At 40.6% G+C, this 18,758-nt stretch overlaps 1 protein-coding gene across 16 annotated transcripts in view; it reads right to left on the bottom strand.

The window, feature by feature from the left end:
* The window catches only part of map7d3 (MAP7 domain containing 3), a 36,711-nt gene that overhangs the window by 2,876 nt on the left and 15,077 nt on the right, over window positions 1-18,758 (bottom strand). The window contains exons 2-19 of one of the 16 annotated variants that reach the window (XM_061725618.1): window positions 18,591-18,692; window positions 18,207-18,287; window positions 17,612-17,775; window positions 17,288-17,399; window positions 16,521-16,604; window positions 15,126-15,230; window positions 14,330-14,440; window positions 13,833-13,931; window positions 11,949-12,074; window positions 9,998-10,113; window positions 7,506-7,639; window positions 7,198-7,412; window positions 5,814-5,943; window positions 5,285-5,570; window positions 5,001-5,054; window positions 4,832-4,925; window positions 2,127-2,274; window positions 4-293 (exon numbers count right to left, since the gene is read on the bottom strand). In XM_061725618.1, coding sequence (XP_061581602.1) covers window positions 4-293; window positions 2,127-2,274; window positions 4,832-4,925; window positions 5,001-5,054; window positions 5,285-5,570; window positions 5,814-5,943; window positions 7,198-7,412; window positions 7,506-7,639; window positions 9,998-10,113; window positions 11,949-12,074; window positions 13,833-13,931; window positions 14,330-14,440; window positions 15,126-15,230; window positions 16,521-16,604; window positions 17,288-17,399; window positions 17,612-17,775; window positions 18,207-18,287; window positions 18,591-18,692 — 2,451 coding nt within the window. Of the gene's footprint in view, window positions 1-3; window positions 294-2,126; window positions 2,275-4,831; window positions 4,926-5,000; window positions 5,055-5,284; window positions 5,571-5,813; window positions 5,944-7,197; window positions 7,413-7,505; window positions 7,640-9,997; window positions 10,138-11,948; window positions 12,075-13,832; window positions 13,932-14,329; window positions 14,441-15,125; window positions 15,231-16,520; window positions 16,605-17,287; window positions 17,400-17,611; window positions 17,776-18,206; window positions 18,288-18,590; window positions 18,693-18,758 lie in introns of all 16 variants that reach the window. The other 15 variants (XM_061725623.1, XM_061725624.1, XM_061725622.1 and 12 more) reach the window with 15 other exon arrangements.

Here is an 18,758-nt window from a genome sequence, read left to right as displayed (position 1 = left end):
CACCAGACATGGCTTCAATGGGTTGATTAGAAGATTGCAGCGTGCCGATTGGGGTTCCCTTGTCCCCGCTGGCCGTGGGCTCAGCTGAGCTCACTTCACAGTTGATCAAGACCTGGTTACAGTCCTCTGTCTCAATGAGAGGGCGAGTCTTGGAGTGAACGTTGACGTCGATGAGCTCCTCGAAGCTCCACTGGTTGGACTTCCCATTCAGACTGGAGACCAGCCCCACTTTGGAAGAGTCCTCCTCATTCAGGAATTCAGAACCCTCAACAAGGCAGCCCCTAGGGACAGGACTGGAGAGGAGGAGAGGACATTTAGAGCTCATTTATGGTAGGTATCGGATTATGTTGATATTAGGAGTGCAACGGTTCAGGTAGCCCACGGTTCGGTTTCGGTTTTTGGGCCACGGTTTCGGTTCGAGTTAAACCTGAATTATGGTTCTGCGTTAAATCGACGCAGAGCCTATGGCATAGGGGTGTGCGTCGCCGCATACCCTACGCCATAGGCTCTGCGTTGGTGTAACGCGGAACCATAAATCAGCCTTTATGTGCATGAAGAGAGCTTTTTTTCCAAAATTATCTGTTTATTTCGCCTGTCACTTTTCAAAATGTAAATTACTGTAATTCTTCATAGTCAACAGCCTAATAATCTTGACAACTCAGTACAGTAACTTAAGTATACACTACTAAATACGTATGGGATAATGCCCGACGAGGTACATTATCAGAAATATATGGACGACGTGGGGGCGTGAACCGTCCGACGGGAAGCGGAGGACGGTTTCCCTCCGCGAAAATATTGTAAATTATTATAATTATTACAAAATATTCTAGCGACCCTGATAGTTTTCACACGAGGAATTTGTTTTGGGGATTGGTGCAACACAATACAAATATAAAAACAAATATATAAGAGATAAAATAAAATTAAATGTATAAACAATAAAAAGTATAAACAGTAAAATAGAATGTAGACCGGAAATGTACAAAATGCGGTTTTAAAGTGCCGGGTGAGTCTGTACAAAAGTGACTTAGGAACTTAGGATAGGTAAAAAGTATAGACAGAAATGTACATGTATATGGGAGAGTTACAAAGTTGGGGAGATCAGCCTGAATTCTCTCATCTCTCTGCCGGTCACCGGAATGCACGTCATGTCATGAAGGAGTCGGTGGTGGTGGTGGAGGGAGGGGGGCTGAACCCTTCAGGTGTTCTAATTTAGTTGTTGGGGGAGTTTTCCTGAGACGTTAGAGTTGGAGTCTGCCTTTGTTTATGACTGTAAAGCTGTTTATTTCCTTCCTGGAAAAAACCGGCCCGATCAGAGCCGTCTCCGCCCGGTCAGTGTAACGTTTCCCTCACCAGGCTGAGACTCTGATCTTCCACTGTCCGGTCTCAAGCAATGATTACAGACGGTAAAAGCTCTAACTATTTTCACTACATCGTCGTTGTAATCAACAGCGAAACCGGAATGATGCCACACCGAAGATTTGAATGAAGCCGGTGCTTCTTCGAACTTTTTTTCCTCAACTGTCCCGCTGGTGCTCATGGCGAGCAGAGCTCTGCTCTGTGTGAGCGGGGAGTGGGCGGAGCTACATATCTATCTATCTATCTATCTATCTATCTATCTATCTATCTATCTATCTATCTATCTATCTATCTATCTATCTATACACACACAGCATAAAAGGTCAAATACTGATTGATTGATTGATTGATTGATTGAACGCAATCCTGAGCCAGGAGAATTCTGACAAATACAGATTTCTTCACAAAAACGAGGCATCAATATATTTCATATATATTCATAGAAGCACAGGTGCAATGGGGCTGAATCAGACAAACTCCATTATTTAAACATAATTTCACTTCACAACAAAGGAACACAAAAAAAATTGTCCACGACTTATTTCTTTTCACATAGTTCTGACACAAGTCTCAGCATTGGGCTGTTATATGTAGACACATGTTAATGAAGAACACATTCCATCAAGTTGCAGAACCATGGAGATCGTTGTGAAAGTGGAGTGAAAGACAGATGTGTAGTGCAGCTTGATAGAGAGAACTATACAGTGTTGAATAATAGCAGGAATGCACTCGTTTTCCAGTGTGAGGTTTCATCATCCACCTACCTTACGGCCTGAGTGTCATCTGTGCTTGTGCCATTGTTATTCTCCTTGTTCTCCGTCTCTGATTTTCCATTAATGGTGCTGAGAAGTCCTTCCGGGCTCTCGGACTCCCCAGGAGAAAGATCATCTTTGTCAAAATCCTCAGTGTCACCTGTTTTGGACAATGGCAATAATAGATATCTGGATAAGTCCCAGGTCATGGAGATTACACACATTTGCACAAACAAGACATATATTTCATTTTATACACTAGAATGGTTAAAATGAAGAAATAAAAAAAGTCCACTCTAATGTTTTGTTAGTAAATCTGCACAGGACGATAAACTTTTGTATTCTTAATACTCCCATGCAACTTTAAGCTTATAGCTACACAGCTATTGGGTCCCAGTGGCCTGGGTTTTCTACCTATTCAGATTTGGAAATGTGGTTGAAGTGTACAGAACTGTATTTTATTTAAAAATCTGATTTCAGCAAACATTGAAGAGAGCTTGAGCACTCAAGTTTGTTTTTTGTTGGTTTTTTTTTCTTCCCCCAACTACATTTCTTCCAGGAAGACAATAATTCATCACCACCTTCCAAGTTTTAAGAAAGCTTTAACTAAATGTTAGTAGTTTCAGGAATATCATCAGTTGTTGGGTTTGCTTGATGACAACTGATCATTTCAGAATAATGCATTTTCCACAGTCACAGGCTATATCTTCTGAAATCCTTGGTTAAAGACTGAGAAGATCTTCACTGTACCAGTTTAGATCAAATAACTTGTTACCAGCTGAAACACACTAGTTACTGCAGTACTTCTCCCACAGGAGACTCTTGGCACTTTTCCACTAGTACCTACTCAGCCCGGCTCGACTCGCCTCCACTCGGTTTGGCGCTTTTCCACTAGGGGTCTAACGTGCCGAGTAGATACTTCTTTTGTAGCTACTCTGCCGAGGTTCAACCCTCCTACTTCTGCTCCAGGTGCTGAATTGTTATGGAAAAGAAACCAGGCCAAGTTGAGTCAAGCCGAGCTGAGATGAGTAGAGCCGAGCAGGTACTAGTGGAAAAGTGTCATTTCTTATTTGCTTACTTGAATCAAGGTAGTGACTTGACAAGGCAGTACATAAATTGTTCCAAAAAAGGTGGCCAGACGCATCCTCACTCCAAACTCACACACACAGAGACACAAAACTCCTACCACTGCTATGCTGATGACACCCAGCTTTTCTTTTCCTCCCCACCTGACGACACGGCCGTCTCAATGCAAATATCAGCCTGTCTTTCTGATATCTCTGCATGGATCAAGGATCGCCAGCTTGTTGTCTGTACAGCCAGTAATTCTTTACCTCCTCAGATAAGCGTGCAGTTGGATTCCACCACACTTATGCCCACGTTTTCTGCTAGGAATCTTGATTTCCCAGTCTTACTGATTTGCTCTTTACAACATCAGGAAAATCAGACCCTACCTGACAGAACATATGACACAGCTCTTGGTTCAGGCTCTGGTCATGTCATGCCTTGACTACTTTAATTCCTTGTTGGTCAGCCTCCCTGAATGCTAAGTTAAACCTCTGCAGATGATCCAGAATGCAGCAGCACGTCTGGTCTTCAACCAACCCAAGAGAGTTTCTCACTCCGCTGCTAATCTCTCTGCACTGGCTTCCAGTTGCAGCATCAAGTTCAAAGCTCTGCTTCTGGCTACCAAACAATTACCCAAACGGCTCCTGCCTACCTTCACTACACTCCCTCTCCACAGCTCCGCTCAGCCAGTGAAAGACGCTTGGAGCTTCCACCACAACGTGGCGTGAAATCAGTAGCTAGACTCTTCTCCTCCATTGTTCCCCGATGGTGGAATGTCCTTCTAAACTCTGTCCGACCTGCAGGGTCTGTACCTACTTTTAAGAGCAAGCTAAAGACTCAGCTCTTTAAAGGAGCATTTAATTCACTTCCCTGTTCATCAGAATGAGAAGATTTTCCCAGGTCTCTGAATGGGATCAGCACTGAGAAAGCTGCAGGCGCTTATGCCAAGATGATATTATGATGGTGAATTTAAGACCTAGTTTTGCTGAATAAAGGGACTGTTGTGTTGGGTTGAAAAAACTAATCCATGTTGGACCCTCCTATGTGATTTCTTGTGTGTGTTGTTCTCTCAGTCGCTTTGAATAAAAGCGTCTGCTAAATCAGTGGTCCTCAACCTTTTTTCAGTGATGTACCCCCTGTGAAATATGTTTTCAGCCAAGTACCCCCTAACCAGCGCAAAGCACTTTTGGTTGTAAAAAAAAAAAAGACCTAAAACAGAGCACTGTGCCATCAGTAACTGATTTATTAAACATAAAAATATTGCTGCTATGCTTCAACCACGACTCCATCGTTGGTCCAAGTGATTGACAGGTGAAGCCAGGTGATTGACAGGTTAGGTGGAACCATCCTGGTGTGGGGGATACTCTGGGGTTTTAAGATAATAAGTTGAATAGCCTACTCCTGAAGATAAAATTCATTTTATGAATTTAGACTTATGTTTTCCTCAATTATTTATGAAATATTTATTTTTAAAGGATTTTTGCATGGATGCTACTTTTTAAATATATGTATATTTTAAAATCTCACGTACCCCCTGGGGTACGCGTACCCCCATTTGAGAACCACTGTGCTAAATGACAGTAGTTGTAGGAGAACTCCTTGGTCTTGAAATTGAATCTGGTACCAGAGTGGAAGCGGAGAACACTTACTTTTGGTTTCATAGTTCATCTGGTCATCTTCATCATCTCCATTCTCCAGTAGAGATTTACCATCATCATCATCCTCGTCATCATCGTCATCTCTCTATAGTCAAGACACAATCAGTTGAGAGAACGTTCTCCAGAAATGTCTGGATGGACTGACTGAATGTGTGCTCACCTTTAACTCATTTTGGTCCCCTTTCCTGGTCCTCTTCATTATTTCTTCAATTCTCTGAAACAGGCAAAAGATGAAAAAAAAATAATTCAATGAGATTTAAAAAAGACAAAATAATATCACAGAAATGGTCAAGAGCCTTGAAGAAGAAAAAAAAGCTAATTGAACTTGACAATGTTGTTAAAAAAAAAAGAGAATGACACAGCATTACAATTCACATCAGTTTCTGTTATTACACTAATAAAAATACTGTAATTGTTTACAAAGAATTTATTCATCCATTATACCTTTTTTCTCTCCATACGTTCTTGCTGGTTCTGTTGCATAATGCGGTCTCTCTCCTGACGAACTCTCTCTGCCTCTTCCAGAGCCCTGGCCTCAGCCTCCTCCCGTTCTTTCTGGAGTTCAATCTGTTTTTGTGCCTCTTCTTCTGCCAATTTCTTCCTCTCCTCCTCTGCTAGGATAGCGTCTTCTTCCTCCTTGATTTTTCTCTCCTCTGCAAGCTTTTTCTCTTCTTCCAGTCGTTTTAGTCGCGCTTCCTCCGCCAAACGCGCCTCTTCTTCTTTTCTCACCCTGAAATAATAAGAATAATAATAAAAGCTGCTATTTAACAGCAATTTAAGGATAAATAAATAAATACAGGTAACGTTTTATGAACTCATGAGCTCAAGATCGAACAAACAAATTAAACATCAAGTCAAACATCAAGTTACAGCAATCATATTTCTTTCTAAAACTATTATTTTCTGTTGTCAGATTTAGTGCATCAGAACATATGCAGAAATTGAGACTGGAGAACTACTTCAATAATCTCACCTCTCTTCTTCCTCCCTCTGTATCCTTAACTGCTCCTCTCGCTCCTTCTGCTCTCGCATCAGTCTGCGGTTCTCTGCCAGGATTTTAGCTGCCTCGGCAGCTGAGTTAGTGCCCGTCGTGGCCTTTGGGTCTGATAGGTGGAAAACACAGAAGATAAACTTTGCATTTTTAATTCATTACTTAATGTGGCGATAATGTCCTGAGGGCACAGAATCTGACCCTTTACTCGACGGTAAAAGATGACTGAGAAAACAAAGACACTGATAGTTGCAGGAGGCTTGCTGAGGCTGGGAAAGAAAACAAAGAAAGTCCAGTAGAAAAAAAGTCACGCATAAAACTTGGATAACTTTCACATGATTATCTCTGTGCCCTCTGAAAGAAATATCCTTAGCTACTCCCAGAAAACAGAAAAGGGTAATGTGACATACAGTAAAAACTGTACCATTCAGTGATTTTGTAATAACACAAATAGGGTGTTTTATATTTGCATCAGTTCAAATTAACATGTCTATCTAAATTTACAGAAGAGTAAAATCGTTTTTTCATGTTTTTAACCCTTGCAAGGCGCTAAGGCTCGGGTCAAAATTATATAAGCCGGAGCGAAGGCCCCTAGGGCCCCTCAACCATTAGCACCTTGTAAGGGTTAATGCACGGTGAAATGTGTCTCATTTAATGCCGCCATCGCGTGCCATTTCATCCTTCAGTACATCATTTTGTCCAGAAGGTGGCAGAAACAACAACTTCTCCATAACAGGATGCGCCTCCAGCTGGGACTTAATGAGTCTCCTGCTCCACTGAGATTTATAGCAGCCAAAGCTGCTGCCACGTCACTGTGCAATAGACACACACTCTCACACACCTTTCACATGTGTGATTTATCTGTTTGAAAAGATGGATAAAAACAAAGAAAATGTTGCTCCATTACCTTCAAACCAATTTACTACACCTTGAAGCTTATTAGGGCATGATCAACACAGGAAAAATTTGGGGGGAGGAAAAAAAAATAAATAAATAAATAAAAAAAAAAAAAGACTCTTTATCAAGTTAACTAGTTGCAACAGTTTGGTTTATAAGAACTACTGGGATCCAGCAATTGTAACAATTGGTTTGTGTTTACTAAGGTATTATTCTATTATTATTTGGATAAAAATGTAGATACATAAATGTATAAACGTATGTATATGGTTTCAGCTCGTCTTAGTCACTTTACTTGTTGAAACTAACAATGAGTCAGGGCACACCAGTGAAAACATTCTGGGTGTCTAGTTCCAGGTAATCGGCATGGACAAATATTGGTGCCACTCAGCTGACAATGGGAGCAAAGTTACAATACATAATGCATTTTTCCGTGTGGTTGTATTCTCACCGCTGTTGACTGGCTCACCTTCTTTCTCTTTGGTCTTGCTGCCATCAGAGGACTGTGGAGCTGAAACAGGACACACATCCTTGGACTTGGAGTCCCTCTTTCTTAAGGTTGGGGGCCCTGTTGGAGTTATAGCTGGTTTCTGAATAGGTGGGGGCTTAGCTGATGGTGTCTGAGGAGATGGGGGACGCTGTTTCAGTGAACCTGGTGAGGGTGGACGCATTCTGGGACTTTGCCTGTAAAAACAATCAAATGAAAATGAGACGTTGCACCAGCTTCTCAGAATGAGTGGAAAACCTTTCAGAAAATGAAGCTGTGTGAAGTCTCACTTGGCTGCTACTGGAGACGGGGTCCTCTTTGGAGCAGGATTGGGGGCTGGGGATGGAGACCGGTTGCGTCCCAGTGAAGAAGATGATGGGGAGGCAGGACGTTTTCCCACAGGGGATGTTAACTGCCTCTCCTTCTGTAGGTCCAAGCACGTAAAAAAAAAAAAGAGAAGTGGAGAAATATTACTATGACAAATCTTTTGACGAGGATTGTTAGAACACTAGTAGGCTAAGTTAGGCTTGACATCAAAAAGGGTTAATTTCACATAACCTTAAAAATTATTCACTTTAGGCTGTTGGTCTATTCCAGACTCCCAAAATGTGTTCATATAATAGACTACATGTACTAGTGAGCTCATGGAAATACTGAAGATAAGAGTTGTTAGAAACTTGTCAGGTGTTACATTTATTTATTTATTTAGTTTTTTTTTTTTTAAGGAATTCAACTTCTGACTAGTAAAAGTTAAGAATTTCTTTTTTTTGCCCCTTTCTTCTTTTCTCCTCAGTCTTAGGCCCCCAGTACGGATTGGTTCCTCAGATCAGAATGCAAGGATGATACACTGCTCAGGTTCTAATTCATCAATTTTTAATGCCCCTGCGATATCTTTAGAACCGTAAACACGATAGAGATCACCAGCAAGGTCACTCATCTAACCCTGACAGGAACAAATATAAAGAACTGTACACCCAATGACATTTCCACTGAATGCTGACCAGTATTTATGGAAGACTTTGTTCTTATGAATAGCCATTTAGGTCTTGGACACAACTGCAATAATATTTTGGGTAAAATTTGATTTGTAAGCTTTGAATGAAGAGAAAAAAGTAGTCAGGCAATAATGCAGACATCTGAACACTATTATCGTGGCATCCAATAGTAATATTATATTCATGTTAACGTAAGATGTAACATGAATTTTGTATAAACATACTTTAACTGACTGATGGAGAGCAATGATTGCAAAAAAGTATTCATATCCTATGTAAACAAATATTTTAACTCAAGATCCTTAACTTATTTATTATATAAAATATTCTAAAATGGACTTGGCCTTATAGCTTGTTGCCAACAAGTGGGCATTAGGGAGTTGCTCTTACTAAAATATTTGTTTGTAACCTGATGATAACCAATGGTACAATGACCAACTAAATTCTTGCCCACTTACATATGAGCACAAAATAATAACATAATTGTATTTTGTTTACGGTAATCAAAATACAATTGTTTAATCAACCAAAAAAACAACAACCCAAGAGTAATGCATGATGAGTGACACCAAACTATGACTTGCAATTCAGTTTTGTCTGAAAGGGAAGGTGAGAAAACAGGCAAGAAAAATAGGGCTGAAAGAGTAATACATTTTGAAATGAAATCAGTTATCAAATCACGAAGGTTGCAATTATTTTTTCTGCTAAAAGCTGATTATTTTGGATTATTTTACTACTCCCTGGGGGAAAATGAACGTGAGCGGACATCATGTAAAGGCAACATAGGTAACAGTACAACGAACGTGCAGCAAAATGCATACACTGGTCTTTTCATAGAGGTCATATTTAGAGCTGGGAGCCGTTATACCGTGACTAATGAACAGACACTTGACTTTTAAACATTACATCACGATATCCATCTGACCTAATAGTCAAAGGTCTTGGACATTAGACTTCAGGGTCTGGGTGAGGTCTGCTTTGCATGGCCTGATCTATACATAATCAGGCTACTGAGGATCCCTTTGTCTCAAGCTATAACAATAAAATCTTTCACAACCACAGAAGAGGATGAGGACAGGCACGTTAAGAGAAAGAGAGAGCCAAGCACCATAGACCCCCAAGTGATAATATGCAGATAGACTTGCAAGGGGCAACATGATAAAACTCAGTCATTGTATGAACAAGCTAAAACACACAAGTGACCAGAGCAGCTCAAAGTTAAATGAGCGGCAGCAACATTTCCCTATGCTTAGCATCCTGCCGAGGTGATTTGAGAGGCAAATGTGGTCTGACATGCGCATATAAATCAGAGTCTGGGGTGCCCTACACTTATTTTTCAGTACCGTGTAATTTTGGTGTTGAGGTCGGTATTTTACAATTATAACCTTGCATCATATTAACTAATGTATGTGTTTTTCCCCAAAGTTCTTTCAAAAGCCTTTTTGACAACATCTGAACATTTCCAATGTGACGCTGCCTCTGACTGAGGTGTTTGTCACACATACCAACTTAAAAGTACTCACTTTGTAGTTTGAATACAGTTTAAATGAATCCTCATCTAAACCTTGTATTTAGGTTGCTTCTATCAATAAATGCAAATTCAACTACTGTAACAGTTTTATAAATGAATAAAAATACGTCATGGCACATCAATGAATACCGGTAGTATGTAATGTTATATAATGTAAATTCGTAAAATTAAACATGGATTAATTTAGCAAATGTTTGATTAAAACAAATTGTTCATGGGAAGCATTAGTGGTAATGCCATCAAGAAGACGTCTCACCAGAGAAGGGCCAAGGGCTCCGTCGGCCGACACGGACGTGGTCATGCCGCTCTTCTGCCTGTCTATGCTGCGGCTGCGCACAGGTCCACGTGGTGGGTGCAAAGGACTTGCAGAGGCTGAACGAGGACACAGGTGATACTCTGGTAAAGGACACAGTCATCGCAGGACCAGGGGAGCACAACCAAGGGGAGGAATGACAAGCGCCATGTTGGGTAGCGAAGCGGCACAGAGCGAAGGGAGAGAGAATGAAGAGAATTGATAGAAAGACAAAGGGAGAGTTGAAGAGGAGGTGGGGGAGAGAGATGATGGTTGAATGAAATTCAGGATAGTGTTTTTGTAAGGGAACAAAAGCAAACAAAAAGCAATTTGTTAGATACAGCATTTTATGCAGGCAGTAGCTTGATTTATGAAGCTTTAACTAGGTTGAAAATTACTGGGGGTGTGATGAGCGGAGCGTAATCTCACAAAAACTCTTAATGCCCTGTCAAAGCTTAACACAACTTACATCTGTACACCAAGCACCACAACACAGTGCAGACTACATATAAGCTACCACCAACACAGTAAAACAAACACCGACATCAAAACACACACACATATACATTACGTAGATGTATTAGTACACTAAAGACACAGTATGCCACTTCCTGTTTTTTTTCTGTCACTAAGAAGAAAAAAAAAAAAAAGACTAACGCGTGGGCTTCAAGACCTTCATATCATCTTGTTGTACCTGTTTATAGTACGCAGGTGGAAGCAGCGAATCTTACTAATTCTGTGCTGCTCTAAAACTTGTTCTGGGTACAGGTGTAAAGTCCTGGAGTGTGCGTCTTGTAATTAGCCAAGAGAGGAAGCAGTGTTGTCCACAGGCTTGCTGTGTCAGATTGAGGGATTAGTCGTCATAATCCTGAGACCTGGAGAACTCCCTCAGGGCCATGAATGCCTTCTGTAATTCATTCTTACTGTGTACTGAGCACCAATGGTGACTATGAAGCGTACCTTGTCATGTGCTGCCACTGCTAATGTGGGTGAGTCATGTTTCTACCGGGTCTATTCTTAGCAGAGGATCTATAGCTGTTAATGGGTTTGCAATGACAAGTCAATAAACACCACAATCTAAAACCAATATGACTAATATAAAGAAGCTTTGAGGTAAATCAACACGTTTCTCTCCATCTGTTAAACATGCAGGAGAGAAAAATAGTATTTATATAATAATTAATTCTATTAATCAGAATGGAATCCAGTAATGAAACGATTATGAACACAAAAAAAGAGTAAACAAGTACTTAATGAAATTAATCCAGTACGACATAAAAACAATACATAGGTCATAGGCTTTAGAGCACATATGACCACATAATGTCAGCATGAAAATTACCTAGTCCGACTTCCAGCAGCTGTAAAGTCACCAACACTCCAGTCTCACTAACAGAACACGTAGGAACTGTGCGACAGATTCATTCTGGCATAGAAAGAACCAATAGGTAAGGAGCTTAGAGTAAATCTCCTGGTGTGGACCATGAGGCTGCTCTGATGCAGAGAAATACTTGTGGCCACGTCTGCCACACAGCTCTGCTCAACAAACAGCCAATTGTGTCAGATCTAAGAGTGCTTGCAAGCTGTACCCATTTGTACGTCAATATTTATCAAACTACACTCTCACATGAGTGTAATGTACCGCAAGGCAATCACTTTGAACATATAACATATACAGCTTATTGCTACACACGTGGCTTTTAAAAAGAGAGATTCAGATAGATTTCTGCAGCTCCATCATCGTAGAGGACTAGACTGATGGTCAGAGTGGCAACGGGATTAACTCATTTACAGAAGTAATACTAAGGCTCACAGGGCTAATTTTCTGTTAATAAAATAACAGATTAATAGGCAGGTAAAGGATCTGTGTCTAGCCATATTCCCTCTCCATCAGGATCTCCTACGTGGAGGTTACCTGGAGCATCTGTTCCTTCAGCGGACAGGAGGGCGGCGCTCTTGCTCCTAGCTAGTGACGCCTGGGTAGGGGTGAGAAGACGACTAAGGAACCCTTCATCCGCAGTGCTGGCCGGTGGCCTGCGAGCTACACGGCCGGAAAAATCACCGATAAACAGCAGAGGAGAACAAAAAGGCCAAGAGGAGTGGATGAGAATGGGGAGGAAATGGTAAAAGAAAAGTCACCATGTGATTCAACAGGAGAGGATCAACATATAGAACCAAAGGTTGTGTCTCTGTACTCTTACATGGTTTCCTTATCAACCATCTTTATCCCTTTGGGTTGCAATGATTTTCAATGAAACATGTGTAGTCAAGGATAGCATTTAAAGGAAACCATGGAAAAATACTGAAATAGATGGCCTGGAAAATGAATATCGGTTTAAACAGAAGTGAGCACAGACACTAAGGTAAATTCAATGGTTCCTTGAGGCAGAGGAAGGTATGTTAATGGGAAAAAAAAGATTTATTTAATGAACTTCAAAGAACGGAGAGGAATACTCTTGCATGAGAGATGAAGGAGAACAAAAATTAAGTGATTGGGTGAGTGACTAAGTAAGTTTCTGCTGTAAAATGCCTGATCTGTTCAAGTCAAAGGTGGCGGCAGGTTTAAATAATCAAGTTAAGTTAGTTGTAGCATAGTAACTACTGTGGTACCACTGTGGTAGACTGACATTGATTTCACAGCAGAAACAGAGCACATGGAATGGAAGAAGTGGAACTTCCCATTAAGGTTGCTGTTGCCATGTGAGTTACAAAAGAGAAATAAAACCACGAGCAGAGTTTGTGTACACATCTTTAAGGGTTAGCCCTTAAAAATAGACTACAGATGCTCACTTCCTTTTGAACCTCTTACTGAGAGGACATCTGCTGTTGACAGACTTGATCTTTGTAAACTGCTAAGTGCCACTTCTGAGTACAGTGGCATTGTTTGTTGCTTTGCATACTGGTCAAAACCTCACGTATTAACCTGGAATAAAGCTGTAGTTATGAAAAATGTTATTTGTGGGAGATTTGAGGCTTAAGAACCATTTTAATTGCAGAGGGAATGAGTTTAATTGATATATATCTAACGGGAGCTGTGTCATATCATCGTCAAAGTTAACCACACAGAACACAAAACAGTACATGTACAGAACAGCAACATTCTGACAATGTCAGTGCCACAAAGGATTTGATATGGCTGAAGGACAAACAAAAGCATTTGTGCATAATGAGCAATAGGCTGAAATGACTTGTTGCAGTCTGCGCTCTCTGGCTGCTGTGGAGGGATGGCACTGACATACACCACACTGAAGCATGACCATCTTCTTGAAGTGAGAAAACAATCAACTCTTTGAGACAACAGAACAATAAACCATGTTAGTGCAGACAGACCACACAACAAAGCCATCCCTCCGTTGGGCTAGAGAGAAAAAGATGTTTTTTAAAACAACATTCAAATAAATGTCTGTTATCAGTGAGAAACATGGCACAGGGAAGGATCTGGTCAGTTAAGGCAGCAGGAAGGTTAAAGGATTCATGGACTGAGCAGCAGTCCCATTAAGATGCACAAAAACAGCATTATAAAAAAAAAAAAAAAAGGATTTGTCTGAAAAATAATTCAGCAAAAATGACATATGTAGCAAAATGAGCCCGCGTATAGAAAAACCCCTGAGCTTTATTGACAGCGAGATCAGATAAATGGTAATTCTTCCCAAAAAAGCTCTTAGCAGCAAAAAAATTGTTAAAGACTTAAAAATAAAATACACAGGGGTTTGAACAAGGAAGCCATTGAAGCTGCATGCTTATTATTCAGAGAGGATAAATAAAAGAGCAATGCATGCTGACTGAACATGCAGGCCACCTTGATCATTCGTTGTCCCCTTATCAGGCTTGGCAGGGGTCTGTGCTCTACCCACACTTACTCGTGTGAGGGACGAACTTCTCTTCTTCACAGAATGGCCTACAAACACGAGAATGGAGTTAAGGCTAAACAGGCACTGAAGGGAGTCAACAAGGAAAACCCTCCAAGAAAGAAAGTTTGCAAGTCATGTGCACTTCAGTTGCCTTATGTGAGTCACCAGGTTTGGGCTGACAGCAGCTGATGCCCAGTTTAAAAGATGACGCCTAAATACAAAGACAAGCTTTTCAACTCTCTCAAGCTACCTTAATCCCTTTACATCTGATTTTAAATAGGTTTTGTTCTGATCTTAATATCTGCTATAAGTTATAAGAAATAAGATGCAAGCAGGCTAACTGTAACACTGTTGAAGCAGTGACATAATGATCTGATACTTGGTGTACTGTACACCATCTTTGCTATGAAAGCAAAATGCTGGTAGGAGAGGGGATCTTCTGCACCTGTTCCACCTGTCTGTTGCACCTGTCGCTTTTTGCCGTCTTCATTAATGGCTTGAGCAGCATTGCCATTACTTGACAACCGGTTACAAGATGAACTCCTTGGCTTAACACCTGAGAGACAATGATGAAACACCCAATGATACAATTGCATAGCTCTAATTTGGTCTTATATGCAAATAAGGTTATGTAATTATGGAAAGAAGCTGAGAAGTTAAAACCCGTCAGTTAGCCATGTGACAGAAGAAAATGGCGCTGGCCACCCTTGATTTCATACACCTGGCTGTGTTGATTAGTTTTGACAATTTTAAAATAGTCCTTGTGGATAATATGCTTAAGTGATAGGCTTCTACACCTTCATACAGGAAGATCATCAAATGAACAGATCACAATTTGGTGCTAGAGACCCTGATTATCGCCCATAAATTTGATTCAGCACCAAAAAGTGACTGAGTGAACTTAGCGGCACAGCTGTGGGATCTCTCAAGCAAGTCACTGCAACACCCCCCAATGCACTATACAACTCTGGATATGAAAGAGGACAAAGGTCAGCATTCACTCCAGGCTTAGAGCTGGCAGAGGCGACAGTTTTGTTTCAGCTCATCCACGTGGAAAATCTAGTACGTAAATAATCACAGAACAATGTTTATGTACATAGACAGGCTGATAAACAGATTGTCTGGTATAGAATGAGTGAGTTAAGATTAATGACTGGAATGTGGGGGGGTTGGAGGGGAAAAAAGGGAGAGCAACTTAAAGAGTTAAGGAAGGAGGGTGGGAGGGAGGAGAAGAGACTTACTTTTGTCAGGTGTTTTGACGAGGGTGACAGAGGAGGATAAGCGTTTGCTGATGCCAGCCTCGGGTGGCTGTTTCAGGTTCGTGGTGGATGAAGAGAGCTTCTCAACTAAGAGGGGGAGGACAGACAGACAAGGGAAGCAGGGTTTGAACAGGAAGTTTAGCCAGTGGGGGAGGGATTTAAGGTACAAACGAGGGAGTTCAAGGTTCTGGTGGATTCTAATCTCCAAAAGATTCAAAGTGGAACAGCTTTGTTAATAAAAATAAAAATAAAATATTTATCAGTTCTCCATTTGTGTCTATATCAAATAATTTAGGAAAATCCTAATTTATAATAACCAAATGTTGATTTTCCATTACCATTGATCTAGTGTTCTACTGATATGGAAATTTAATAAAGTCCATAGTTTATGGTCATCAAACAACAAATGCTCATATTTAACAACTTCAAAGAGGAAAGCTTCAACAACACAACAGTGTTCGTGCCAAATACAACAGCAGAGTTTGCTGAATGTCCTTTCAGTGGGCTTTCACACTGCCACACATGTAACCTGTAAGTGCACAACAATCGGGCTGAGTAATATGACCAAAAGTCAGTAACAGGATCAAATATCACATTTGCATCTGTGACATCGACTAAAAAAGAAAAAAAGAGAAAAAACAGAGTATCGTTAGGAAATTAAACAAGATTGTCTCTTCTTAAACTCCCTTGCTCTTATATTTTACTTCCAACATGTACTTAAGGTAATTTGATATTTCGGTCATAAATTACCTAAGAGTGTGCGTGTGATGACCACTGCTTCTTTTGTCTGTACCAGCTCGTCTCTGTCCATTCCCATGACGACTACTGTTTTGCCATCATTGGAAGACTTTTATCATGTGCAATTTTTTTGACACTTGTGGATTTCTAAGAATTTGCAGCGAATTCTTAGAAATGTGCCTGAACATGTATGACTGCACATGCTGAAGGAAACCTATATTTTTTTTTTGCTGAGGAGAGCTTACTTGTTGAGGTCAAAGGTGGTTTAAAGAAGCACTGTAGTATCAATATCAATGTATTGAACACAAGTAAACATCAAGAGCAGCAAAACAAAATCTGGATTGATTTTAAGGCCGTATTGATTTATACTACTCTTTTGCCCAGCCCTACTCAACATATGTGACTGAAATACCTACAGGTACACATGCTGGTTACAACCAAACCAAAACCACTTTCAGAACAAATGTCACATAAAAACAATCTTGGGGAAAAGCTGCTAGTTAGAAAGCAGGTGGGAGTGATGGGAAGGGATGTGATGGTGAAAAAGGGGTAGTGTGTAACACAATTAACCGAAGTGCCCATGCCAGTCCATGCTGTGTTTTGCTACACCTGTGAAAAAAAACAACAAAAAAACTAAACCTTGTCCACTTCCTCGTGGCTTTTCTGGAGAGGCAGAGGAGATAACTATAGTTACTGGAGATGTCACACTGGCATCAGAATCTCCTGTGGGAAAAGACAGCTCTTAGTCAGGACTTACAAAAAACAAAACAAAAATAAAAGCCCACACAAAAGATGCGGTACATTCGTCTTCCAAAGAAGGAGAGGTGAAACTTGATATAAAAGCCATGAGCCTTTGCTTGACACCGACTGCATCAAGGCCAAAATATACACTGGGCAAGCTGGATTTTGTGCTGAATGCACGGAAAAAGATTTTCTAAAGATGAACTACCCATTTCTTTCCTGCACAGCGTGATTATATCCATGTTTTACCAGTTAGCAGGTAGGAGCCTTCCCTCTAATGGAGAACTGGACAATTTAACTAGACTTTATCCCATTTATGGTAAAACATGAAGAACTTGACCATCTTCACTTCTTCCTTTGAAGCAGTATAAGGAGCTTTACAGTGTTTTTCCCAGGATTTCATGTTAGAAGGGTGGGCAATAGCCAGTGAGGAGTGAATGCGGTGCAGTGGATCATTGAGAGAGTGGATTGGCTTGTTGCTGAAACTTCTGATGCTGTGTTCCTTTTTTTCTTCTTCTTTTTGACATAGATTTGTTGGCACTGTAGGAGGTGTGTTAAGCAGGGCCTGTCTTGTCAAGTACTGCTTTGTTTGCTTTTTAAACTGCTCTTAAATGTGCTTTGGCAAATCGATAATCACTCTGAAAATGAGCGTAAAAGACTTTTACCTGATCGACCATCTTGGTCTTGGGACAGTCCTCCCCAGGACCATCTTTTTTGTCTCTGCTCAACTCGCTGACTACGCTCCAGTGTCCGCTTCATCACTGCCTCATAATGCTCCTGTAACATAGAAAGAGAAAACAAAAATCATTCAAACAATACAATATTTACCACAAAACAATACCAAAAAAGTATGATACTCCTCAGTGCCTCCAAGTGTCATAACTGCACCAGACTATGGACAACTCTGCCACCAGCCACCGTACATTCAATTATTAGGGAAACAGTACAACATAAACATCTGAGCAGCAGTATTGACAATAATGACCTACCTTTTCCTTTTCCTGCTTCTGCTTCCTCTTCTCCTCCACAGCCAATCGTTTCTGCTCCTCCTTCTTTCGTTGTTCCTCAACCTTTTTTTGACGTTCCTCCATCTGGCGCTCCACTTGCAACTTGGCCTTGCGCTCTCTCTCCATGATCTGAGTCTCTCGTAAGGCTGACCAAACATGTAGTAAATTAATGAATGGACAGCAAGTGCATGCAGGGAATAAATATGCACAAAATGCATGAATAAAAACAACGGCCTCTTGTTTTGTTTTGGTTTGGTAAAATACGGATTTTATGAGTTGTCGGAATACCAAAAAAACACTGTTTTGGTTTCAGGCTGTTCCTAACCACAATTCGTTATTTATTTGTCTCAGAATTATTTTTCAAGAGTCTATTAATTTTTAAATATTTCATATATATCCAAGGAAAGTGTAAAAGCTTGTAAGAACCCAGAGCCAGTAAAGATTTAATAATTTTACATCAAGATTTATTACTATATTTCAAAATCAATCATTTGTATGTGAACAAGTAGATAAATCTGCTTTTAATGTGTTTTTTTTCCACCATTTTTTCATACAAAAGATTAGATCGCCCTCTTACCCTGTTGTTTCTCTGCTTCGTCTCTCCTCTCTTTTGCCACTCGTAGTCGGTCGTCTACTCTAAGCGTGGCACCATCAATGACTGTATAGGTAAATGTGTGTATGTGGTTAAAAAGTAAAACATGCAACAATGTGGAGAACTAAAGTTTGGATTACAGGACAGCACATTGTTACAAAGGCTTTGTATCAGGTGGACAGATGTGTGCATGGAATTGTCATTAATGAGCTTTGACAACTGTTGATGATTAAGGTTAACCTGCAGTAAGCCTTACAGAACGGACTGTAGAGAAGCGGATTGTGTTGCATCTAACGGCTAACTTTATAGAAAAGACAAAGCAGTGATAAAGCTTTGTTTGTTTCAATTTCAAAGTGTGGAGTCAGTTACCTGGCTTACACCCTTGAGGTTTAGCTGATGTGTTGGTTGCAGGTCCTGGACTGTTCCCTGCTAAGCTCCGCCGTTCCTCAGCTTGTGCCTGTGCAGCTGCAGCTGCATGTACAAGAACACACAGACACCCACAGTTTACACAGAGAGAACTGCAGTCACACTAATTCA

This window comes from Cololabis saira, chromosome 7 (assembly GCF_033807715.1).
Source record: "Cololabis saira isolate AMF1-May2022 chromosome 7, fColSai1.1, whole genome shotgun sequence".
Taxonomy (NCBI): domain Eukaryota; kingdom Metazoa; phylum Chordata; class Actinopteri; order Beloniformes; family Belonidae; genus Cololabis; species Cololabis saira.
Note: the sequence above shows the minus strand (reverse complement) of the source record. Positions and strands in the feature narration are given on the sequence as shown.